This window comes from Engystomops pustulosus, chromosome 6, assembly GCF_040894005.1.
Source record: "Engystomops pustulosus chromosome 6, aEngPut4.maternal, whole genome shotgun sequence".
Taxonomy (NCBI): Eukaryota; Metazoa; Chordata; class Amphibia; order Anura; family Leptodactylidae; genus Engystomops; species Engystomops pustulosus.
Genome location: NC_092416.1, coordinates 61,484,206 through 61,511,321, shown reverse-complemented (window position 1 = coordinate 61,511,321; position 27,116 = coordinate 61,484,206). Strand labels below are relative to the sequence as shown.

The 27,116-nt window shown below is 39.4% G+C and overlaps 1 protein-coding gene across 15 annotated transcripts in view; it reads right to left on the bottom strand.

The window, feature by feature from the left end:
- Nucleotides 1-27,116, bottom strand: part of CAMTA1 (calmodulin binding transcription activator 1) — a 1,053,810-nt gene that overhangs the window by 36,207 nt on the left and 990,487 nt on the right. For 9 of the 15 annotated variants that reach the window (XM_072156284.1, XM_072156283.1, XM_072156282.1 and 6 more), the window contains 6 exons: nucleotides 9,574-9,708; nucleotides 8,184-8,335; nucleotides 5,441-5,637; nucleotides 4,373-4,451; nucleotides 2,881-3,196; nucleotides 1,740-2,239 (listed from right to left, as the gene is read on the bottom strand). In XM_072156284.1, the coding sequence (XP_072012385.1) occupies nucleotides 1,740-2,239; nucleotides 2,881-3,196; nucleotides 4,373-4,451; nucleotides 5,441-5,637; nucleotides 8,184-8,335; nucleotides 9,574-9,708 (1,379 nt within the window). The remainder of the gene's footprint in view (nucleotides 1-1,739; nucleotides 2,240-2,880; nucleotides 3,197-4,372; nucleotides 4,452-5,440; nucleotides 5,638-8,183; nucleotides 8,336-9,573; nucleotides 9,709-27,116) is intronic. The other 6 variants (XM_072156288.1, XM_072156286.1, XM_072156295.1 and 3 more) reach the window with 1 other exon arrangement.

Genomic DNA, 27,116 nt, shown 5'->3' with positions numbered 1-27,116 from the left:
CCATCACTTCCCCTGCCCCTTAAAGCTAAACCCAAGTGGCTGCACCACTTCCGCTCTATTTTGCTCTTGACCTAAGCTATGCCCTGGTTGTCGTTACCTTAGTTTCCTGAACAAGTGGTCTGTATTTGAGATTGGTTTGGGGTTTCTATGATACTTGACCAACCTGATATTGATATGTCTCATTGAGCCTATTATGTATAATTCCTTGTGGATATCTAAAAGGGTTGTCCTAAAAGACTTTTGTGTACATCTTGAGGATAGGGGATAAGTGTCTGATTGCTAGGATCCGATGGCTGGGACCCCTGAAGCTGCCTTTCACAGTTCCATAGAAGTGAATGGAGCCCCTCATTGGATGACTTTAGTGGTCTTCCAGACAAAGGATTGTGTGTTCTTGTGGATAAGTGGTATTTAAAGAAAAATATCAGGAAAAACTAAAGCCTTTTTCGTCTACTTGGTGCAAATTTGGAAGGGGTAAAATACAGAATTTTTCCAAATATTTCACAAGGATCCCTACAATGATCTCACTTGTATAGTGAGTGAAATTAAGGAACTTGCTATTTATGCAGCTAGTTCAGGTTCACAAGAGGATAACCTACATGTTTAATATGGTAGAGCTCCATTAGTGGAAAACTAGACGGATGATTTTAATAAATTCTATTATAAATGTAGAGATGGTCAAATTGCCCATTAACGTCTGGCTCCAAAGATCTGCCCGGAACAAGTTGTATTTGCCTTTGTACCTTTGCTCTGTCAGTGCAAAATATTCCTTTTGATATATTTAGCATGAAAAATGAAACATCTATGACGCTAAGCCTCTGAATGTTCTTCTGACGTGAACAGCAACGATTTATTTACTGTAAAGTTCTGAAGTGGTGCTATGGAAGATTCTGGCATATAGAGGACATTCATCATCGAGGCCCGACTGCTGTCTCAGGAGGAGATAATGAACTGAAATGATCAATCTACAACCACATGGATGAAGCCGCTGCCAGTTCTAACAGCATTCCCTTTGAGTGCTGATCTGACACTCACAACCAGGAGCTTGACCTCTGCTGGGATCTACATCCAGGGCAATGACACGGTGCGGCTGGACAAGACCACAAATGTATATACCCATAGTAACTCCAATCCATCTTGTAGTAAATTTTAAGGGTTTGGTCATGGGTCAATTCTTCTATTTTAGCAGACCCATTTGTTCTCAACTTTGGTTAACATATGACTTCTAAAAATAGTCCATATTCCACCTAGTACAGTTACCTTCTGGGTATCTGGGTAGAGAAGGCACTTGGAACCAAAATGAGGAATGAGTCCTCAACATGTGGTTCTAATACTTGTTCATTGGGCTCAGAAAGTCAGAGCAATCTGCCTATGGTCTTGATTGTTTGCTAATTGTACAAACCTGTACATGGGGCAGCCGAATGTGAAAAGGGGTAACTTTAACCTTATGGTGCTGACGGAGATAACTAAATACTACAATCTCTGTCAGCACCATAGAGATGAATAGAGAAACCGGCGCATGCAATAACCGGCTGCTCTCTCAGTCTTGGGGTATGCCAGGGATACAAAAGACCCCGTTCTCATGATCTGTGGGGCTCCACTCGTTGTGACCCCAACTAGGGGGCTAACTTGTTTGTCTATGACTGGGATTTTTGGCACACAATATTTTGACTTCCCTCAAGATAAAAGAGAGTATTCTATGGGTCAGATATGACTATGGGTTTCCTTCACATGTATTTTACCTGGAGATCATCCATGTGCTGCAAGCAGTCATCATTCTCCATGTTTTCTCTATAAGACAGTAAATCAGCATCCACCATTTCCCTCTCTGACATCATTAAGACGCTCATCTGTTCCCTCTGGCGCAGTCTATGCCCCACAATATCCTTCCCTAGTCCTGCAGCTTTTGATGTTCCAGTAACCTGCCCTAGGTAGAGTTCCTTCTGGTTCCATTTCATTCCTGATGTAGCTCTGTATCCCGAGGTATCTGGAGTGCGTTGAGGAAGCTCCCTGGCATAGTGACGCATTTCCTCCCCATGGGTAGATTCGGATAGTGGTTGCTTGGAGTTGGAACTTTGCTTCCTCATGGTTGACTGCTCCAGACTTTGAGCTGTAGCAATGACCTTCTCCTGCCTAACCTGAAAATACTCAGGGTTTAACTTGTGTTTTTTAGCAGCTGGGTAATCTTTAGGGTTTTCATTACTGTAGTAACTGGAAGGCTCTGATCTGGGTCTTCGCAATTCTGTAAAAAGGAAAAAAAAACATGAAATGTATCTATCTCCCTAACCTTTACAACATTTAATTTATATACCAGTAGGGTCATATATTGTTGGAAAGATGGATTAAATTGTCTGTGGTAATTGAGCAGACTTTCTAACTCCCCATTTTTCTTTCCAAGAAAGCAGCTTTATATTTTCCATTATATTTCACTACTTCCCACAAGGATGATGTTTTGATGCGGTGAAGTGGTTGTGGAAATTATACTGATACTGTTCTGTGGGTTTGGTATGGTAACACTACTAAACTTGACAACTATATAACATTTGCCTTCTGGGTGTAAAATCGTTATGCCTGCATTATCCATGGAAATTCCACTCCCAATCGCACTTTTCTGTGGTCCCACTGCTTTGCTTTGTTTACTGCTGTGTTTAACTCCCTCACTATGGTATGTGATCATATGTTCATTACATCCCATCTATGACCCAGAGTGGCAATATTCCAGAGCTGAATAACCTTACATGGCATGTAATACTACATTCCACCTGCAGAGGCTACAGTAGTGGAAATGTAAGGCCAAGTAAAATTTCCAGCTGATCGTTGTGTCTGAGGTGCTTCAGACACATTTTTTTTTTGCTTTCTCAAGCTGCCTTTTTCTTTTCTTACCTGCATTGGCATTCGAAATAATTGTGACACTCTTCTGGGTCTCCTGTGGGTTAAGGGCCTCATTCTGCCACTGGTTTAACCAGCTATCTGCACTCGCCTCAGTACCCGGGGAGCATTGTAACCGAGCATTTTGCCCCAGCTGGGAATGTTCTTCCCTTTGTAGCTGTTCTAGACACTCTGCAAGCTTCACATGTCCTCGGGAACGTGCAATGGACAGAGGCAGTCTGCCAAGAGAGTCAGGGATAGAAATCGCTCGTCGGTCCCATTTATACAGCACTACAGCAGCTTCGGTATGGCCCAGTGCACAGGCCCACATCTGGGAAAGAAACAAGCACAGTATTGTATAAGAATAACTGTACATTCAATGTAGGGGTTTATTCAAGTTTATGGATCTTTTAAATCCCATTTCCATTTGTAGTGTTCTTTTGATACTCTTTCTCTACTTTATTGACTTCAAAGGTTTAGTCAATAAATTAAGTAGGTGAAAATCGACAAAATTGTAATGTACTTCAAGTAAAGCAGCTTCTCTGTGCCATTATTTTGCTCCCTTTTTCTCCTGTAGTGAGCAGCTCATAGAGTTAAGGAAAGAGGCTAATAATTAATTCTTTCCATAGCTAGAGAATATTTCCCTTGATTTTTCATCTCTCCAAGGAGATTAGAATATCCAGGGACTGTTTGTAATGATGAAATGCTTCTACATACATGCTGGCACGTTCCTCCTAAAGCAGGATCCATTCTTTTTTTTGCTTCTAATAACATATAAAATTGTCTTTAAACAATATGCAAATGAGTCTCAGGACCTCCTGGCTGTGTCACAGAAGCTCCTTCTAGCTCTATCATCTGCTAATTATTCATGCCTCTATTGGGCTCTCTGGCTGGGGAGAGAGGAGGTGTGAATAATCCATGTGGCAGATTTCCCTTAAGTTATTAGACACTTTATCAGGTCCCTTCATCTCCGAGCTATCACTGGAGGACAGGACAGAAAGATGATTTACACAAATCGCTTAAATAAAGAAGAAAGACAGAGGAAAAGGAAGGGCTCAGGAACAGATTCCAATAATAAAGTATATTACAAACTTTACTATACTCATGTGCATGACTGATTTATGCTATTTAGTTAAAAGTTTACTTCTGCTTTAAATATTTCACAAAAGAACAAATTTAATGTTAGTAAACAGGCACCAACAATGCCCAAAAATCCCTATTGACTATAATGGGGTCTGTAAGGCTTTTGTTGGGTTGCTTGTTTGTTTTTTTGAAAAAGCTTTATTAATTTTTACAACATATGTACACCAACATATGTTTGTTATTGTTCGGTAAAGAACCTTCTAGAACCTCAGTTCTACAAGACTTATTAATCGTGATGAATAAGCAGTATCTTCTGCAGGAGCTTCTTATTGAGCTTTTATTACACATGTGAACATACACGAGTCCTTATTGTGAAGTACGGCAAGTGTCAATGAAGCATATATCGCAGGGAGTGTGTCCTTACCAGAGGAGTACAGGAGAAATGATCAACATTTAATGGATCGACCTCTAGTTCCAGATCAATGCTGTCAGCGTGCTTTGTCCTGTAGAGAGACATGGAGAGTGACATGTTATTGATGAAACTATTGAAAGGATGCTACTAATATAATCAAACATGCCAAGCACTTATACCAAGCACAATATTGAGGGTCATCTTCTAAAAGACAGTGGAAGTTTTCTGTAAGTTACCCGTGTTCATGTAAGTCCATACGACCTATTATTAACATTTCAACCTTGTCCTCGAACCTAAGTCTATACAGCTGCTTTTTATTCAGATCTGGATTAGCCAATGGCAGAGCTTAAGTTAAGTGCCTCCCACTATTGAGTAGTTAAAGGGTTTTCTGGGCTACAAATTTTTATATACTATAATCTGTACGCAGAAAAGGTCCTAAATATCAAATTGATTGAGATTCAACACTCAGCACCTACACAGATCATTTATTCTTAGCAGCTGATAAGCAGATAATGGAACGGGAAGCAGACAGCTCTGTTCATATTGTAGTGGTCAGACTAGGTTACTGCAGATCAGCTTCCATTCATATAAATGGCAGCTGAGCTGTACTGACTCGATTCAGCCACTACACTGACAATGGAGCTGTTTGTTTCCCTTTATATTTCCTGTATATGAGCTGCTGAGAACTTGTGACCTGCAGGGCTGCTGAGTGTTGTACCTCCATCAATCTGATATTTAATCCGGACCTTTTTTACAGTCTATATTATCTGAGCTAGAGATACAGATGTGATAGCCCTAAGGAAATGGGATGTTTTTTGTAAAGCCTCAAAACCTAACATTTACACAAGTTACTGATTTTGCAGTATGCAAGTAATTAGTGCCTTAATATTACACCTCTAGGTGGCAGCACTTGCACTAAAGAGCATGTTAAAAGGGTACAATTGACAGATCTTGAAATATTAGTTCATCCCAGTTGTGTCTAGTGTAATTCAACTAAAGTGAGTGTATAAAAGTAAATCAGCATATTACAGTACAGTACATTCCCATAAACAGAGCAGGAGTCTTGGCTCATCTTATTACCTCCACTTGATAAGGGTCTGGATGAGAGTGGCATATCCCTGTGCAGCAGCAAGGTGAAGCAGGGTCATTCCTCTGAATGTTTTGGAATGGATCAGGTGCTTGGATTTTGCCCAACAGGCCCGACCCATCATCTTCTCACAAACAACCACCACCCGACTCTCAAAACAATTTCCTATGGTACCAGGTCCAGCAGCACACTGGGAGCAAATACACAACAAATGGATTATATTTCTTATATAGAATTATAGCGTTATTGTAGCTATATATTCTTCTTTAAACTCTAATCACTCCTGTAGGCTCCAAATGTCCTTTCTAGAATGTCCTCTACTATGTAAAATCTCATTTATCTATAAAAATCTCCTCCAAAGTCATGTGAAAATGAGCAGAGTCTTATTTGCTGGTGATGAGTCAAGATTAGAGGCTGCAGAGGGAGTGTCACTACAATAACCCTATTTTTTGGTTCTTTAGCTAATATTCATATGTCATATGAAAGATAAGTATCTTATCTTTCAGATCCTCTCAGTAGACCTATGATCTACAGAACTAGAGATACAGACTGAAATACGGTAGGTGTGAACTGTATCTTTATATGCAACTAACATTTCTAACTATCCAACTGCCTGTTTTTCCAGTTCTGTAAATCACAGAACCACAAGCCTGATGTAATCTGAATTATGGGATTATCTTTAGTATGACACCATAAGCATGTTATTATGTGTGCTCTACCCTGCAGCCTCTAAACTGGATTCATCTCAAACTATGACTCTTCTCTGCACATTTTCACATGACTTTGGTGGAGAATTTATACAATTAAAGGGGATATTCTTGTACATAGGAGGCAGTATTATAGTAGTTATATTCTTGTACATAGGGGGAAGTAGTATAGTAGTTATATTCTTGTACATAGGAGCAGTATTATAGTAGTTATATTCTTGTACATAGGGGGTAGTATTATAGTAGTTATATTCTTGTACATAGGAGCAGTATTATAGTAGTTATATTCTTGTACATAGAGGGCAGTATTATAGTAGTTATATTCTTGTACATAGGGGGCAGTATTATAGTAGTTATATTCTTGTACATAGGGGGCAGTATTATAGTAGTTATATTCTTGTACATAGGAGGCAGTATTATAGTAGTTATATTCTTGTACATAGAGGGCAGTATTATAGTAGTTATATTCTTGTACATAGGGGGCAGTATTATAGTAGTTATATTCTTGTGAATAGGGGGCAGTATTATAGTAGTTATATTCTTGTACATAGGAGGCAGTATTATAGTAGTTATATTCTTGTACATAGGAGGCAGTATTATAGTAGTTATATTCTTGTACATAGGGGGAAGTAGTATAGTAGTTATATTCTTGTACATAGGAGCAGTATTATAGTAGTTATATTCTTGTACATAGGGGGTAGTATTATAGTAGTTATATTCTTGTACATAGGAGCAGTATTATAGTAGTTATATTCTTGTACATAGAGGGCAGTATTATAGTAGTTATATTCTTGTACATAGGGGGCAGTATTATAGTAGTTATATTCTTGTGAATAGGGGGCAGTATTATAGTAGTTATATTCTTGTACATAGGAGGCAGTATTATAGTAGTTATATTCTTGTACATAGAGGGCAGTATTATAGTAGTTATATTCTTGTACATAGGGGGCAGTATTATAGTAGTTATATTCTTGTGAATAGGGGGCAGTATTATAGTAGTTATATTCTTGTACATAGGAGGCAGTATTATAGTAGTTATATTCTTGTACATAGGAGGCAGTATTATAGTAGTTATATTCTTGTACATAGGAGGCAGTATTATAGTAGTTATATTCTTGTACATAGGAGGCAGTATTACAGTAGTTATATTCTTGTACATAGGGGGCAGTATTACAGTAGTTATATTCTTGTACATAGGATGCAGTATTATAGTAGTTATATTCTTGTACATAGGGGGCAGTATTGTTGTAGTTATATTCTTGTACATTGGGGGAAGTATTATAGTAGTTATATTCTTGTACATAGACAGCAGTATTATAGTAGTTATATTGTTGTACATAGGGGGCAGTATTATAGCAGTTATACTCTCTTATGTACCAGTAGAATTACAAGTTCCATTACTGCACACTGAAAGCAGTATAAAAACAGTTATTTTCTTTTACAGAGGGAAGAGCATTTTGTTAATTATTTTGTCATACAAAGGGGCAGTATTATATTATTATGGAGCGTTTTATAGTTGTAGATTTAATTCTGCATACAGTAAGTGCCAATATTAAAGTAGTTAGCTATATTGTTGTACAGGGTACAAAATCATTGTATATTCTTCTATATAGGCATAGTAATATAGTATCCATAGTGGTCAGTATTATAGTTAACATATAACTATGTACATTTATCAGTATTTTAAAGGCTCCATACTAGTACACATGGTAACTTTTATGGTATATTAGTTACATTTCTATTTCCTATAAGAGGAGCAGCAGTTGATGCAACAATATTATACTAGTAATATTCTGAGGCACTATTAATGTTATTCCTGTACATTGTATTTCAGTTCTTTAAGACTAGGAGCAATAATATTATAGTAGATTTTTCCATTATATAGGGGGCAGTATAATAGCAGTTATATTTTTTACATTTAGGGAGCAGCATTAATAGTAAATTTTACCATTTTGAGCACATAAAGTCCATAATGATAACAGAGAAAACAAAATTCTTGTTTCATTAAGATACTTTTTATATAGTTTACCTGTGCTTGGCTCCCCCCACTGTTAGCTCCTCCACCGTTGCCTCCCCCCACACTTTGCTTGTGCTGTTGGGAACCCGTCATCTCAGCCATTCTCCGCTCCATCTGCTCCAGGCGTTCCAGAATTGACATTCTAAACTGGTTATCTAGAGATAGTAAAGGAATATACAATTCTTATGTTACTTTAACCAGCTCTTGATGTAACAGGTGAAAACAAATGAAGTTTTCACCCCGCAAATTTTATCCATATGAAATCATAAAAGATGTCTGAAGAAAGATAGCATTAGCACTGTGTAAACTAAGGACAGATATTCATTTTGGAAGAAATTATATGTTACCAGAATACAGAACAGTACAGTATGTTCTATACAAATATGCATTTATAAAGTGTGGGTGGGGGACCATGTTACTTTTCATGTCACCCAATTAGAAATGAAAAATTACAGTCTGTGACTGGAGTTTTGCAGCAGCTGGTATATAACAGGTAGTGTCAGTGGTGTAACTTGAAGCTGATGGGCCCCAGTGCAAAGTCTGTGCAAGGCCCCTGACTATAATGTATGGTTTATAGTACTAGTCTTCTCATATGGGAAATTGACATCTTATGGGCCCCTAAACCTCATGGGCCGGTTGTGACCGCACCCTCTGCACCCCCTCAAGTTACGCCCCTGGGTAGTGTGTCATTCCTAATTTGCAGTAGCAGACTGCTGGGGTTCTTTGGACCCACCAGATAAAATCCCCCTACCCTCCATCAACCCCCAGGAAATAGATCCTAGTAGTCTCCAAATTGTGTTGTCTTCTGATGGACATCTATAATAATTCCTTTATTTATATAGTGTACACAGATTACACAGCGCTACACAGAGCTTGAAGAATCAGTCCCTGTCAGAATGGACTCACAATATAATCACCAGTATGTTTGGGATTGAGCAAGGAAATCGGAAGACCGGGAGGAAACCCACGCAAACATGGAGAGAACATACAAACTCTCTGCAGATGTTGACCTGGATGCATCTGGTGTTAAGTATTGGATTAGAGCCTGGGTCCACCAGAAGATCCTCTGGCATTATGGTGGGGCCGTCCGACAATGGTAGTATATACTATAGCTTATTTTATTGTATCAAACCCTGCAAATGGGTCTTCATTATATGGGTTATTAGTAAAGTAATTGAATTGTCCATGGTATGATGGAAATTTCAATACAATAGTAAGAACCAGTCAATTCTGCAAAGAAGGTGTGGATTTCTACTTTGGATTTTTTCCTTCATACCAAACAGATTTGTGAGAAGATTCATTGCACATGGCTGGCCCTACACTTGAAGGAATTGTTCAGGATTACACAAAAATGTATCAAAGACAGAGAATGGGATCAAAGAAAAAAATAAGTTATACTCATCTGATAGATCCCCTGCCATTCTAGGGCCGTTGCTCCAGTGCTCCCTGCCGGTCTCTGTTTTCTCCCATGCAGTCATGAGATGCTGTACATGTGCATGTGACCGCAGCAGCCAATGGGGCAGATTTATGAAGCCATCTAAAAGAAAAACTGTCTTTGTATTATGCTCATAAAAAAATGAAAGCTGTACTGTGATTGGTCGCTATGGGCAACAAAGACAGTTTTTACAAAAATTTAAAGACAGCTTCATAAAGGTGCCCCAATCACTGTTGAGGCATGTGATTGGCTACGTGGCCACATGCGTATGTACAGTACAGCACATCATAACTGCAGGATAAACAAAGACCAGCAAGGGTCCCACGCAAGTGGTGGGCAAATTCCCAGGGGAGGACAAATCAGTTTTCTGACCAAGTTCTTTAAACTTCTCAGTAGAGCTTTACTTGGACAATTGATATAATTCCTTTCGCTAATATTGTAAAATATACATCTGACCCAAATAGTTATAAAATTGCTGTAATAAAGTAAAGAATATTGAAAAACATGACTGTAATTAAAACTTACAAGATGCCTTAATATGGCATTTTTCAAGAGGAAAATATTGCATCCAAAAAACATTTAATGAAAAATCCTCCAAATAAATGATAGCCACTAAGTGTGAGAAAGGCAGACTAGCTCGCTAATGTCGAGTGTCTACATGCAGATATTGGCCCATTAGCTGCCTCTCAGTCTCTCCATCTGAGAGATTGATGGCTGAGCGGCCATAAAGCGATGCTCAGTGCAAACATCCAGTTGTATTTCTGTGAGCGTCTTTGTTGTGTTGATACTGCAGTCTGGTGCAGTGGAGATGATGTCACCTCCTCCTCTAGCTGAATTATCATGCACAGCACGTCCGCTGCAGAGACTGACATCTGACTGACATCACCAGCACGGCCCCTTTTCCTCACAACAATGGCTGTACCACACCGGGCGCCCGTAAGCTGCCAGGTGCTGGGAAGTCAGTCACATGGATACTGCGGAGGTTAATAATCTATACATCTTACCTGATGCTGTCTACTGAGACTTCTATGGTGATTGCCCCTAGAGACTTCTTACTGCTCGCATATTCTGCAGAGCTGTACACAGATGTATCTACTCATATCAGTAGCCAGTGGAGCTCACAATCTAGCGAACCTTATATTAACCTCATAATTGTACTTTACTTTTATAGATAGGGATACGCACTACAAGCGACCATCCCTCTGTCTGATCAATGAGGTGACACTTGCAGACTTATTTTGGCATGCGCTTCTACATATCCTCTGCAACCGGCTTCCCCACTTTTCACTACAAGTTTATTTGTATGATATGACTAGAATAAAGAGTTTTGGTTTGGGATCTGGTCCATACATGGCACCTCATCATGGAAGGAGCGTTCAGCAGTTTTTCCAGCTCAGGGCTTTGTGACTGGTGTAAAAATAAAACACTGAAGTGTAAAAAACTATTTGATTTTACATTCCATTTCAGAGGGCACAAGACATATCCATTACCAGACACATATGTCCTGTGAAAACTTTAATAGTCGGCCAAGCTTTTATCTACGGAGGGCAGCTGGTCATAACCACACCACTGACAGGCATCTGCTCTATCTATCTATCTATCTATCTATCTATCTATCTATCTAGATTCAAAGAAATGGCAGAACACCAAGAGTTGTGATAAATAGGTGAACTTTTATTCCATCATCTTGATACCAAGGTTTCAGCTCTGTTTTGGGAGCCTACTTCAAGCTTGTATAAAAGAGCCAAAACGTTGCTATCAAGATGATGGAATAAAAGTTAACCTTTTTACATCCCAACTCTCAGTGTTCTGGCATTTCTTTGAATGTATTTGAGGAGGACCTGAAGGAGGACATATCTATCCAGGGGCGCATTAAGACTACCATGAGCCCTGGGTTATATAAATATTATTTGCTCCTACAAGTCTGGAAGTCACTTCCTACATATGGTACTAGAATTAAGCTTTATAGGTAATGGAGGATGCGTCCCTTCTGCCTGCTTGCAATGTAAAGTTTTAGGACCTTCACAGGTACTTTAAAGGTCCTGAAATGAGTCTTGTGTACATGTGTATTGAGAGCAGGAACAGATGTACAAGGATTTCTTGGGTGAAGGTCATTATATATAGGTATATGGGTCTCATGATAAAATTTGGGCTGCCACCCAAACCACCTATATCATAATCCACTACTGTGTCTATCTATCTTTTTATTGCCTCGGTATTTGGTGACGGATGCAGCGGAGATATGTACAAACACAGATTGTAAAACCATTATGAGTTTGTAACCAGAATCTTTAAATTTTAAACAAGTTCTCCATCTTTTTTCATAAAATAACCAAATAACATTTCTGTTCCGAAGCCGTGCTTGTTTGATCTGTATTTCCGGCAGGAATGATATTGTCTGTTTTGCTGATAATTTTGTAATTTCCTCTCAAACCTTCCACCATTCTTAAAATTTCTTCTGTGTGTTAATAATATGAGAGATAAGGTGAAAGGAAAGAAAAGAGGAAATTGAAGAGCGGTATCTTCTAGCCCCCTTGGCCTTCTTAAAATGTAGCTCTGGTACAATCAACAATGCTTCCCTGGTAAAGTAATGATGGTGGGGCATATCAAATTAAGATAAAAATGTGATATATTACAATTTCCCTTGATGTGGCAGATTTATAGCGCCAGTTTTCTGGTATGCAAGCATATAAAAGTCAGAATTTGTGGAGCACTGGCAATTGCTACTTCTTAAGGATTTTTCACGCCTCATGCCACCTTTTTGAAAAGTGGACATGGCACTCATAGGCTGACCCGCTGAATTTACTATAGCCTGCGCCAGAATACCAGCAGAAGTTATAGCTAAAATCTCTGCCAGGTAGGACCTTACATAGATTCTATTCAGGTGCATGAGTACACCAGATTTACAAAGAGGTTGGAACTTCTTAGTAAATCTTAATCAATTTCCCCAAATTCTGCTAGTGTACCTGCCCTTAATCTCACCACAGAAGCCCACTGCAGAAGTTCGTCATAGATGCTCAACTGAGCTCTTGTCACATTTGCAATCACGATGTCTTAACAGATGCCCCTATAAATATTTTCCAAAAATGTCTTCCCCTAGAGGGAAAAGCAAAAGTAGTTTATCAATCATTTATAGGACTGGTCTCCCCATAAGAAAAAGATGCTTCCTCAACCCCCTAAGCCTACATTCACACTGCCGCATGGGGGACGTATATACGGGTGACGTATATATGACCGATATATGTCCCCCATAGACGGCAATGGGTTCACGGCGCCCTACGGGAGTGAAACGGTGCAGTACACGTGCGGCACCGTACCGCTCTGTACCCTGGGAAAAGATAGGACATGTCCTATATTTTCTCGTATTACAGCACCATGCACCATACATCCCTATGGAGAGTGGTGGGGGTGAGCAGCGCTCACCTTCTCCCCCTCTCCTCACGCGCTGCCGTGTGCCCGCCGTGCTATGGTACGCCAGGCAACGGCAGTGTGAATCTAAGACCTGGGTATGACCACAACCACTCAAGTTATACCTGAGGTGCTTTCTACACATGTCCTCTAGAGTATCTTCCATCAATGATCTCACAATGCTTGCCACAGATTCCCTTAGAAAGCCTTACAGAAATGACTGTATGGCGCCTCAGATCTCTCTGTAATAATACAGGAGTTGCCCTCTAAAAAGTCTGTTATAGATGCCTTTCAAAACCGTATGTTTTGATGCCTCCTCTGCTGTTGTGGGCTTCTTCAGTTTGAGGTAAATAACATAATCACATGATATGTTTTGGAGTAGCTTCCCTGTGGTAAATCCAGCCCTGGCAGCCATATTGGATTCTGCCCAGATTTACCAGGAAAGGACAAAAACTAGTTTTTACACCTTTACAGCAGATAGATTCATATTTTTCTGATATTTTGTTATCTCCCCTCTACTGTGAGAATTATTGATAAAAGTTTCTATATGAGTGACAACCAAGCAGCTTAAGGACATCGCCTCCCCTCACCCCCTCATAGTTTATTAAGGATTTCACAGCAGTCAGAAATAATTGAAGCTTCAAAAGACAATGTTAATTGAAGGTCAGACCCCGGTCATGTTACAAATGGCTTTTTTAAATTATTGAATTCCTGCACTTCCCCTGTTCTTTATGAACCGCAGCGCAGCCCTCAGCATGGCACAGTGACCCGTGTTTGGTAATTTGTGTTGTGTTCCTAATTCTTGGCTGGCAGCTCAGCTTTCCAGGGTTTGACTGACAGGTTGGATGGGGTGGAACTGCGGAAGGTCCCTGTGTTCATCATATGCCCAGCATGGGCATCTCTCTGTTCTTCTGGCTCCCTTAGCGCCCCCTACAGGCAGCAGAGAATGGACACCCAGTGAGAAAGGCTTTAATTAGCAGGTTTGTTTTGAGACCTCCATTACGTTGTGTTTTGCTGCTGCGTCACATAATGGATTCTCTGACGGAAATAAAATAATGGCAAATTCTGACTTCTGAAAAGAAATTAGTAACAATGACTGAGGTTATTCAGGAGCTATTAGGGGAAATGTTCAAGGTAAATCAGCAATGAAAAGTAATTATGTATAATTCCGCACCCAGATCAATTATGACCACTTACATTTTCCACAAAGTTGCCTTAAAACCAGAATAATTGCACATCTTAGAATAACTCTATTATCTATTTATCTTCCATCTTATTCATCTCATTTTATCTATCTATTCATATTCTATGTATGTTTCTATCTTTCATCTTATCCATCTATACTATCTACTTACCATATATATATATTTCTACAATAGTTATCACTTACTATAATATCATACCTAACTATATATTCTATTGATCTATGTTTATCTATATAATATATTTCTATCTCTCACTTCTGTGTTTCTGTCTACCATAATATCTATTGCATATCATCTATCTGGCCATCTATCTGTATCATATCATATCTTTTATTATCTATTTATCTACAATATTATCCATTAGTGGTGTAACCTGAAGTTGAAGGGCTCCAGTGCAAGGTCTGTGCCAGGCCCCAGACTATAATGTATGGTTTATAGTTCTAGTCTTCTTCTATGGGAAAGTGACACCATAAGGGCCCCCTAAGCCTCTTGGGCCCGGTTTCAACCGCACCCTCTGCACCCCCTCAAGTTACACCCCTGTTATTCATTGAATGTCATCTATTATCTTTCTATCTATCGAGCCATTTATATCATATCATACCTATTTATTATCCACCATCTAGTTATCTATATCATATCATTATCTCGCTCTCACTTCTTTGATTGTATGCATCATCTTATCCATCTAATATCATCTATATATTATCTATATCTGGCGTATAATAGCCGTATGATAGCTCTGGCCTCTTGATTGGCGTAGACATAAGTGCAGCTGGTGACTTTTCACATTCCTATGCCCAAGTAGACCCACTCCCCGCTAGGTGGCAGGTTGGGTTTTGCGATTATTTCAGGGCTACTATGCCAGTTTCTAGGCACAGAAGCCCTGAGAAAAAAACCCTTTATTTCTATCTTTCATCTTATTGATATAATATCATCTATCTCAGTTACAGCTATCTAACTATCCATCCCAAATCTTGAAAAAAAGTTTCCCATTAGTCTTTCTTGGCAGACAAAGCAATTAAAAAATGAATCCAAAGAAAAGAACAGAAAGTCACAGTTTCTCATCTCTGTGGCTCTAATTTACGTAGTCACCAGCCGTGAAGATTACTTCTAACACTACAGAGATAATTCATAGGGCAGGTGGCTGTGTTGGCAGGTGGAAATATCAGGGTTTACTGTACAGATCACTATTGTGGATTCAAATAAACCTGCAAAATCCCTGCATTTGGGTGTAATAACTCTTAAAGGGACAGTAGGAGCAATAGGGTCCTTGTAACATATGTAGTTCACAGCCTGCTACCAGCCCTGGAGCTGCCTGAATATATTATGTTTAAGTAGCAAACAACTTCTGAAGGCACCATATTGATTAAACATTTGTTCCTGACACTACTTTGACAGTATGTGAAGACGTGCACATGTCAGGTTATAACCACTGACACTGTGATAATAGCTCAGACACCGGGTGCTGTCTGTTAACTGTGCCATGCCTGTAACCCACCAGATGAACAACCTCTTGAAGATGCATTTTGCCTGTTTTTTCAGAGTAGTAGCCTATAAAACATAGCATAAAATAATTTTTTATACAAAGATAAATATATTTTAATATGTCCGATATATAATAGTGCTGCAGTCTAATTCTCTAGCGGTCAGAAACAATGGTTTTCTCTTTACCACCTAAGGCTATGGGGGTGAGAATAAATAATATGTAATACCATGTAAACTTTCCCATCCTGTATGTAGACTGTATATACATTACGGTCTACAAAGGTTTGTGGACTGAAGTTCTGAAGGGGAATCTCCATACAAATGTGCAAATATAGAGAGATGTGGGTATACATAGTATACCTACAGCAATAGAAAATGCATTCCATAGGTATTTAAAGTGTATCAAAAAAATGAAAACTCCATTTAATCCTGTAATAATATAATAAGAGGTTATACTGCAGCAACATAAGATTTGACATTTTGGCAGCATACTAGAGAGCAGTGGTGGACAGCCGATGGCCAGTGGGGCTCTCTGACTAAATTCAAAAGACAGGACTTGGGGCAGTCCCAGGAAGCCCAGGACGTGCCACACTTAGTGCTATTTTAAAGCAATGCATCCTTGGCTCCATGGAGCTGCAGGAGTGAGGTTTGGTGAAGGCAGGATTGGAGATTATGTTCTGGGCCCCACAATTCTTGCTGTTCAGGGCACCCTGAAGGGAAGTTACAATGATAAACCAGATTTCTCCCCTTCTTTCAATGGAACTGGTGTCGACAGTATAGGGGCTCTATCTTTGGGACAATACAGAACGCTGAGGCTTCATAGATTGTAAATAAAAAACATTTAAAGGAAATCAAGCAAGATAAACTAGGGACACTTATTCATAGATCCAGACACTGTGACACTGTAACCTTTTTATATTTGTTATCCATGGCCTCCTTCCTTCAAAATCAACGTTGAAAAATTGTGCTAACAAAAAAAGTATACATTTCTATAGAACATATTATATTCCAGCCCATTTACTTTACTCTCTTCCTATATAATCTTCAGAGAAGTAATATCAAAAACCGTAAAGAATCTTATAATAGTCATTAAGATTTGCAGTTGGATGGTAACCAAGGGCTCTGGTGGGATCGCTGAGCCCTCCTGTGCTGTAGAGTCACAGGCTGTTACACTGTCTCACGACCCTCTCAGCATGACCCCTCAGCACTTCGCCCCTCCCTCTGCCTGCTGTAAACTCACACAGTGGGAGGGGGAAGTGCTTCTTGCAATTTATTTTAGAAGGAAGAAGGGAATGGATAACATATATACGAAGATGAACACAGTCAGAGTGCCTGGATCTATGAGTAAATGTCCCTGGTTTATCATGCTTGGTTTTGATGTTAGATTCCTTTACATTTTTTGAAATACTATATTTATAATGCATGAAGCCTCTGTGTTCTGTACTGTTGGAGCAGAGGTATTTTCAATATTTCAGCAATACTGTATTGCCACCTAGAGGTCAAATTACCAAGAATATTTACACTGTTTAACCTTTAAAGAAACAGAAGTGCACAGAAAAACAGAAGAGTATATGTATCCTGGTGAAATATTGAGTGTAATGTTCCCTTAATAGTTATCTGCTGCCAGAGATAAATCCATTGTTTACACACATCCCCAAATGCGTTTTCTGGCTTCTTTTATCACATTGGCGAGCTGAGAATTACCATTTCTTAGATGGAACATACCACTAAAAGCCTATAATGTTCTTTCTGCTTGCAAGCAATACAGCTGCTATTAAGTCTATTTGAGTTTTTTTTCGTGCAATAAACAAGTAGGCAGACATTAAACGGGTAACGCGATCCGCTCCAAAGTGCCCGTCTGAACACCGCTCATCACCACCGTCCTAATATTTCAGTTTACTGCACTCGCTACAAGCAGATTGAATTTCCCTGGACGTGCCACCGATATTTCTGTGTTTCTGATGAAGCACTTAGCTCTGAAACAAATGCGCCTTTAATCAGTCCCTCTACCATTTCATATTACAGGCTAAACAACCCCGTCTAGACTCTGCCGGCTTAGGTTGCATGAAACAGGCAGCGCAGCATGCTGCAGAGCCGAGGATTATACCGGATAGTTCAATCATCCCAGTTATGAGTTTGCAGAGTATACATTGGGCAGGTGGGGATACCAGACACCGACTTCTATAAACTCCATCTGTTCATGTAGTCATTCTAGGAAAGTGAGCAGGGAATACACCAGAGAAAGCAATTTGCTCTTAAAGGCAAAATCAGTATGTGAAACTAGAATTAAAGAACCTGTAAATATTGCTGAGTTCTCACATATGTACCTTACCATTTTTGTTCCCCATCCGTAATTCTCTAGGTACCTTCATCATTCTTTAGAATTCAGCATGATATATTTTGCAGCCAGTGTTAGAATATTTGCACCTTTATAAAAAAACATCAACATCCGTATTCCAAAGATATATCAGGTGCCAGAAATTTGCTGGGCGGATGAGAAAGTTACAAAACACCTGAAAATCCACCAATGTGCCCAAAAAGTCAGAAAAAGAAGCACAAAAGAAAAAAAATGTAATACATTAGGGCACATTTACTTTCACTAAGATTGTGTGCCCGGTACCCTGCATCTGTTCCTTCCCCACTCAGGTCCACCGAAGTTCACCTTCTTCTTCCCGGTGCATGTAAGTGCATCGTCTTGAGACACAATTTTAAAGTTAAATCCCGCACGCACGTCCGATGGCACGTCCCCCGTTTTCTGTCGCATTAAAAACCAGCGTGATTGTGCCAAAATCCGATTGTGTGTGACAGAATCCCCTCCTAAATAACTGTCCCAGCCGTGCAATCCCCAAAAACGTCGGGAAGTCCAACGGTAATGCGATCCGCTGACTTTTAGTAAATAAGCCCCATTATCCTTTCTTGTCTTTACCAAGGATAAAACCCCAAGTGTGCTAGGTGATCAAGAGTAAGTCAACGGAGGTAAATTGGAATGGGAATTATATTAGAAAGTTAATCATTACATTACCCCACTACTAGATAATGGGACCAAACTTGGTTAGCCTCATTCCATTTCCATCTTGTTGTTGTGAATCTGTACAGGACTGGCCTTTCCAGGGGAACAAGTGGATTAGGAGTTTACTCCAAAGCTCATGGATAAGTTTTGCAGGGAAAAACAAAAAGCAGACCCTTGTGTGAAAACAAAAATTTTCTATGGGCACCCATTCTCCTCTACATATGCCACTGCCTCCATTCACAATCCATTTATTATTTTAATCTTTCTTTTACTAGCTGATTCTCCCAAAAATTGCAGCATGAGTTGACAACCTCTCTATTCAGCTGAAACTGAACAACGTGACCAATTGTTGAACATGCAACTTTGTAAGATTAAGACAAAATGGCAAAACTATTTGTACATCAGATCCACCATTGGGCCACTCACAGCTTTATGTATAATCTCTTATACTGCAGAGCTCAGCGACCTACACATATGCATCACTATTACATCTCTTTTGCTCAGTATCAGGCACCTTGATTAATGATTAAACCCTCCTTGGAGGAAAGCTAACACCAGGATGAAGGATTGTAAAACGAGCACACTTACATGTGGGAGTGTGCCCCCTTTTGCAGCATCCGCTATACGTTAAGTTTCTTATGCCCTCGTTTTTAATTAGAAAAGGCTTTTAAAATTATGCAAATGAATTAACAGCTATGGAGCTCATTTGCATAATTGTAAAATTCCCTGTTTGAAAAAACAAAAGCATATGAAGCGTAAAGAAGAATGGATCCTGCAAGAGAGGGCACACATATCCATGTGTGTGTGCTTGGTTTACAATCTTTGATCCTGGTGGTAGATTTCCTTTAAGGAATTGGCTTCTTTCACACATGAGACCTTAAGTAACTGATTTATAGTTATCTCAAGTTTAATGACATTACTTGTAATAAGGTAATAAGGGGGTAGGAATATCCAATTTACTGCTGTAACAAGTTCCATTGATGCACGATCCTGCGCCACAACGCGCACTGATTGGTTATATATTACACCAAAGACAAAGCAGACATGATCTGCAACTGATTACTGTTTCCACAAGCAATCAAAAATAGATTACCTCTTCAGAGTAATTTAATTAAGAACCGTGTGCCCGGCTCGGCATTACAATTTTCCTATTAGCATTTCCACATGGAAGCAATGAATCTATTCCTCCAGTCTTAACACATCCAATGCCAGTCTACGGCAGAGGTAGTGAGCCTACTGCCTGGCCAGGAATACTAAACCTGGCACTCTTTATTAAAGCAGCTGATTTGGCATCTACTTCCCAGAATATAGTTTAGTGGAGTTGGTGACCCTCTTGCATCCATAAAGGTTCTACATACATGTATAATTGGGTAAAGAAATGGATCACTGTTGGTAAGTACCAGGACCACCTAACTATTGTGCATTCCTATAAACATTAATCATCCAGAAACGTGTAAGTCTTAAGCATCACTATTTTATGGGATGGTAAATAGCATCTTATGATAAATTGGGTATCCTGCAAATGCTATATCGGGCCAAATAGAGATGTTTGTGGCTTTGATCACATTTAGGAGCTTCTTATTCATTAACACAGGTCATCTCCAAAGATTTTATTGTGTTCCTGGTTACAATTGTAGCTATGTGATAACGTAAATGAAATGATGGGCAGTAATTGGACAGAAGTTTAGTTTTCATTGTTTATGTCATGTAATAAAATGAATATTGCAGAAAGCATTTTGTAGATTTTCAACCAAACCAAGTGAATCGGTTAAGAAATTGCATTACTGTGAGTGCTACAAGGTTATGGGTGGTAGATGTCTACATAGTCATACAATGTAGGACAGAAGTTTCACCAATGCAGAAAGCTTGTTCACTGTTAAAATGCACTGGACCGGCTGCTTCCTTCTTGCTGTCATTTTGTATCATCACAAATAAAACTCATCTCAGACACCAATTGTGTTAAATAAAATTGGTTTGATGCATTAGAGCTTATATTATATTGATATGAACCTGATGCCTTAATACTATGGATGTGATGTGTGGACACAGCTAATATGTCACCTGTCAAGGTATAATGAGTATTCATCTGATGGATATATCAGGCCCCATAGATTGCAGTCATTGAATCAATGACAAATGTAACTAATTGATAGTGAAAAACAAGTCTGCCTTGGTAAAACTTGGCTAGCAGAGACAATCCAACCAAGCCATTCTTTATTCCAGGTAATGGCAGATTGGATTGCCCGATGGCATGGTACTACATATTAATATACTCTAGCTAGGCAACTAATGGCTCTCTTATGATGTTTAAGATTTAGGCAGTTCTGAGACCATTAAAGAGAGGGGGGAAGCTACACCATTGGTGGTGTTAATTTATACCATCTTTCTATGGACTCAAATGCCTTTTCACAAAGGGCCTTTTATACGCATGTCTGACCAATTCACTATGGTTTAGGCCCTAATCTTTAGTAGTGTCAACATCCTATAGTTGACCTTATTTGGCATTTTTCCACAGTAGGTTACATGAGCATATGACAGGCGATATTTGAGGAGGCAAATTAGCTTTACAAAGACAAAGTGCACATTGGTCGTATCATATGGCATCATAGATAATCTTGCACAAACATCTCGAATCCTATTATCCATAATCTGGATACTTAAGCTGGTCACATGTATAAGATGAAAATCTACTGCTGAACACTGTCAATGGCCGATGGTAGACTGGGATCTATCTAAAAAGTGATGTCTGGATTGGTTTTTTTTTTAAATTTCTCTGATTTGCCACTTTAGTCTATCCATGTGTAACTCATAGAAGTCAAGGAAGCTGAGATATGAGGAACTGTTTATTAGACCCATTTTGGTCCATGTACCATCCCATAACAAGGAATTATACAGCCATAGCCAACTTTAATGAAAATATTTCAAGTAAATTGCTTCAGTGCCTGAAGGCTATTGTAATAATAAACTGGTGGCATAAAAGCTATATTTCACATCTGTCAATCTTAGCCATGTTTTTCCATGCTGAAATGACTGTTTAATTACAAAAATACTCTCTTCATTTAAAGGTCATGCAATTTGTTTTAGGAAAGATTTTTAATCATACAGTAACGCTTGCACGACATCATTTGTAAAACCACAAAGTGTAAAATCAAAGTAACACAAAGGGTGGATTAGTTATAGTTGCTATTCGCATAGTTAAAAGGGTTTTACAGTAAATATTATTTTAGCTATAATAATTCATATAGATAGGGGTTCAAACAGCTGCCCCCCATAGCTAGTTATGGCATGGAAATTTTGAGGAGCATGGAAATTTTGAGGAGAAACCTTCTTTCTTGAAATCCATGGGAGTTGCAAAAATCTAAAAAAATCTACAAGTATTAATCATAGTCAGATGCTGGCTCAGGGTACTGCCATGGGCACCAAGCTTGGCCCTTACAATGCCAGGTCAGGTTAAGCAACCTAATGGATAATAGTATAACTGAGTAGCTGACTGAGCTCAATAAACTACATGTTATAAGGAACCCGCACGGCTTCACAGGTGGCTGGTCACTTCTTAAAGAATTAAGAAGAAATTAAGATTTTTCTTATGGAGACTTTGCCAGTTAAGGCTGCCTTGACTTACAGCCATTGATGCTCCACTGGGGGATTCTAGGAAATATGCAAATACATTTTTCTGGATGCGTCAAGGAAAATTACACCTCTTTTTGCTACCCTGAAGGCAGCCCCTTACCATCAAGCATGACTTTCAAGCAGCCTAATGACAGGATGTAGGATTAAAGCCAAACCAGTATATCTACTCCACAAGAAACAGATTCCCAACTGTAGACAGCACTGTTTCGACCTGGTTACGTCTCTTGAGTATGGAGTAGGGAACTGGTTTTGCTAAACAGTTTCACATTTTTATGGGATCTAGTTGTAAAAAGGAGTAGGAAAGTTAGAAAGAGTGTGAAGTCTTTTTATGCTTATGCCATTTCCAGAAGAATTCCTCATCTGAAGATCCCAATACATTGTAATTTATTGCCAATGCTGTGATTTGTTCTTTTTTTAAGAAATTAATTGGAATTGACTTTTAATCTTCAGTATTGGTCCCAATATAGGTGCAAATAATACATACAAGCAAAAGGTGCCCTTAATGGCATAAATTCCATGCATAACCAATGATTTCCATAAATTATAATGAGCTTTTTGTCCACATTGGGAGGCAGCGCCCTGGATCTTCCATTGTAAAGAGGCACAAGTTTCATCAGCATGCTAATACTGACCCAAGGCTCCATTGTTACAATAAATATGAAAATAACCACATCAAATCGGTTCCGGTGAGAGGTTCCATTCTCTGGTGCGTTTCTTTGAATCAGTCTTAAAACGCAGCCAGGCACTAAATTGACAGTAAACTTGGTTTTTATTGAGCTGTTAGTGCAGGTGGATCAGTTAATCAGAGAGCGCAGAATAACAGCAGGGGAGGGGTGATCTCCTTTTCCATAGCAGAACGCAGCACTTGTGGTCACATGACCGACCGATGACATCATCTGTGCTCTTTGTCTTTCACCATTAAGTGGCTGCTAATTAGAGATAATTAGATACAAAGACATCACATGGCTAGAATGATTATTTTCTAATGTCCAGGAACTGGCTAAAGATTTCCTAGAAAAGGAAGAACTATCTTGGAAGAAAGTATAAAACCTGTATTGATCGGTGCTCAACCAGCAGCACTCCTGCTCCCCCCATAAGGGATTAGCTGTCATATGGTCAATATTTATGTTTATGGTCAATAGTTTGAAAATAGATTGGAAATAAGTTAATGATGGTGGTTTCCATTTGCTAAAGGGTTGTTTCTGGGAAAATCAAGGGTGGGATTTTCTAATTGGTATATATGGTACACAGGCTAGCTGTCCTACTGGTACTCAACCCTAAAGCCCCACTCATATATAAGTTTACATTCTTAATGGCACAACAATCTAAAAGCCCAGTGGTACCCAACTCTAAAGCCCTAGTGCCACACACCTCTACAGTCCTTGTGGTACACAACTCTACAGCCCTAGTGGTACACAACTCTACAGCCCTAGTGCTACACAACTCTACAGTCCTAGTGGTACAAAACTCTACAGCCCTAGTGCTACGCAGATCTACAGCCCTAGTGGTACAGATCTCTACAGCCCTAGTGCTACACAGCTCTACAGTCCTAGTGGTACACAACTCTACAGCCCTAGTAGTAGACAACTGTACAGCCCTAGTGGTAGACAACTCTACAGCCCTAGTGGTAGACAACTCTACAACCCTAGTGGTACACAACTCTACAGCCCTAGTGGTACACAACTCTACAGTCCTAGTCGTAGACAACTCTACAGCCCTAGTGGTACACAACTCTACAGCCCTAGTAGTACACAACTCTACAGTCCTAGTGGTAGACAACTCTACAGCCCTAGTGGTACACAACTCTACAGTCCTAGTGGTACACAACTCTACAGCCCTAGTGGTAGACAACTCTACAGCCCTAGTGGTAGACAACTCTACAGCCCTAGTGGTACACAACTCTACAGCCCTAGTGGTACACAACTCTACAGCCCTAGTGGTAGACAACTCTACAGCCCTAGTGGTACACAACTCTACAGCCCTGGCGGTAGACAACTCTACAGCCCTAGTGGTACACAGTTCTACAGCCCTAGTGGTACACAGTTCTACAGCCCTAGTGGTACACAACTCTACAGCCCAAGTGGTAGACAACTTTACAGCCCTAGTGGTACACAGCTCTACAGCCCTACTAGCGCACAACTGTACAACTGATGGACAAATATATAGTCCTACTGGTGCACAACTCGACAACTCTACTGGAACACAAGCATACAGCTCTACTGCTACACAACTCTACAGGTATACTGGTACACAACTATACATCGATAGTGATACACTACTATATATCCCTAGTGGTACACAACTATATACCCCTAGTGGTACACAGCTATACATCCCTACTGGTACACACGTATACATCCCTACTGGTACACACGTATACATCCCTAGTGGTACACAACTCTACATCCCTAGTGGTACACAACTCTACAGCCCTACTGGTACACAAATATGCATCCCTAGTGATACACAACTCTACAGCTATACTGGTACACATCTCTACAGCCCTAATGGTACAAAAATCTACTACCATACTGATACACAGCTTGACAGTCATACTGGTACCCAACTATACAGCCCTACTGGTACACAAATATACATCCCTAGTGATACACAACTCTACAGCTATACTGGTACACAATTCTACAGCCCTACTGGTACACAAATATACATCCCTAGTGATACACAACCCTACAGCTATACTGGTACACAACTCGACAGCCCTACTGGTTCACCATATAGCATTAATAGGCTACAACAATTCCATTATAAAGAAAAAAGTGACACGTTTCAAACCAGCTGGTTCTTAGTCATAGCCAGGCTACGACTAAGAACCAGCTGATTCAAAACGCGTCCGTTTTTTCTTTATTATGGACGTCCTATGATGTTTTTATCTTGATAATTTTTTCTAATAAAGTGGATTTTTAACTATTTTCTGCATTACATTGGAAGCTGGACAAACTCTTCTTCTTTTGCAGTTTAAGTAAGGTCTTATAGTAACACCAGTCCTTTAAGATAAAAGGATTTCTTGTTTCTAACTCTATTTTCCTATTCCTTATGGTTATCATAACCTAAGAGAAGAGGATAAGGACCTTAACATTGGTCCCTGCTCTACTAATAGCTCTTAAATCTGTGCAGATAGTTTAGTAACAAGGTGGTCCAGCCTACTCCTGACATTACACCCCCAACAAGCCTTGAACTGCATTATAAACAATATCTACATGACAATTTTATCAACAGGGGACTTACATTGACTTTCTCATGTGGATGTCTCCATCTCTTTACCCTGAAATGTCATCTACATAGTGCCCACAAAGAGAAGCAGTGGAGCAGAGTTTGTTATGTAGCATTGTGTTATATTAAGCTCAATCTATTAGTAATAATTTTGAGTTGGTAGAGCAATAAAGAAACCCTTAAACACAAAGTCAACCCTGCTTCATCTACACTAATAATCACATCTGATGAAATGTGAAATCACTGTCTTCTTCGGACTAGTGCTTGACAAATACATATTGATTTATCTTTCAGGATCTTTCCCCCAGTCTGTACAACCTTCCTAATACCACCGATTACTCCACAATTCTTAGAAATACTCCACACTTCCTAATTATCAAGCGCATTGCTGTGACTTGGCTCTAAGTGAACCATAAAACGGTGTTACTGAGGGACTGAAACCCTACATTTGATTGGATTTCTTAGCCAAGATTTGCATCCAAGATCTGGGATTTGGGCCAGCTGTAACAATGCAGCTTCGAAAGACAATATTGGCTCGCCTACATATGTAGCAGAGCTCACTTTGCCAGTAATATTACAATATGTGACCAATGTGTGATTGGTGATTTTATATAGTACTGTGAGTAAACCTGCTGGATTATCAAAAAAACATACCAGTAGGTGAATTAGATTGTGAGCCCCATTGGGGACAGGGACTGATTTGCCAAGCTCTGTGCAGCGCTGCATAATCTGTATGCGCTATAAATAAAGGAATTATTATTATTATTTATGGTCCTGCTATAACTTTTATCTCTATACATCATTCATGTGAGCTGAGCAGAGGGGCATTCATTATTTTTTGCCGCTAGTTTGTTGCCCGATTTTAGCAGTGATTTGCACTGAAATGTTATATTGTGGCGTACAGCATTATTGTATTTGGCACACTGTAAGAAGAACAAATGAGCACCAGAAATGTCAAACCACATTCATGAAGGGGTTTAGAAGTCAACAGACCTGCTTATTTTTGGTCCAATTATGCACCAAAAAAAATGTCGAAAAATGAGTGCAGGAAAAGTGTTGGGATTGAAGCCCTGTGCCCAATTCTAAGGAAGTTTTGGCAAAGAAGCTAAATAGAGGCACCGACACATAAAAAAAATATAGCGCACATGTCCCAAACCACAAAAAACATTGGCAAACAAAAAATTAGTGGAAAGCCAATAAAAATAAATGCCGTTCATTGTATACAATGTTCTGTGATAACAGTATGGAAGTATAATACTCATCAGTCATTTACTGTACTCCAAATAAATGTAACTGCTCAGTTCCTTTCTATCTTTAAATACCTGATAACAGGGAATAATAACTTATATTAGGTCAACATAAGGGTTGCTGTATCTTTAAAAAGATGTATACATTTTAAATGGTAACCAATTTGTAGCCAGAGTACTCTCTTTTATGAACTGGAGCAGTTTACTAGCAACTAGTTGCATAGCTAAATAACTTTATGACCAGGTGGCACACAGAGGGTTAAATTTGTTTTTGTTGGATTATGCTTTATTCCA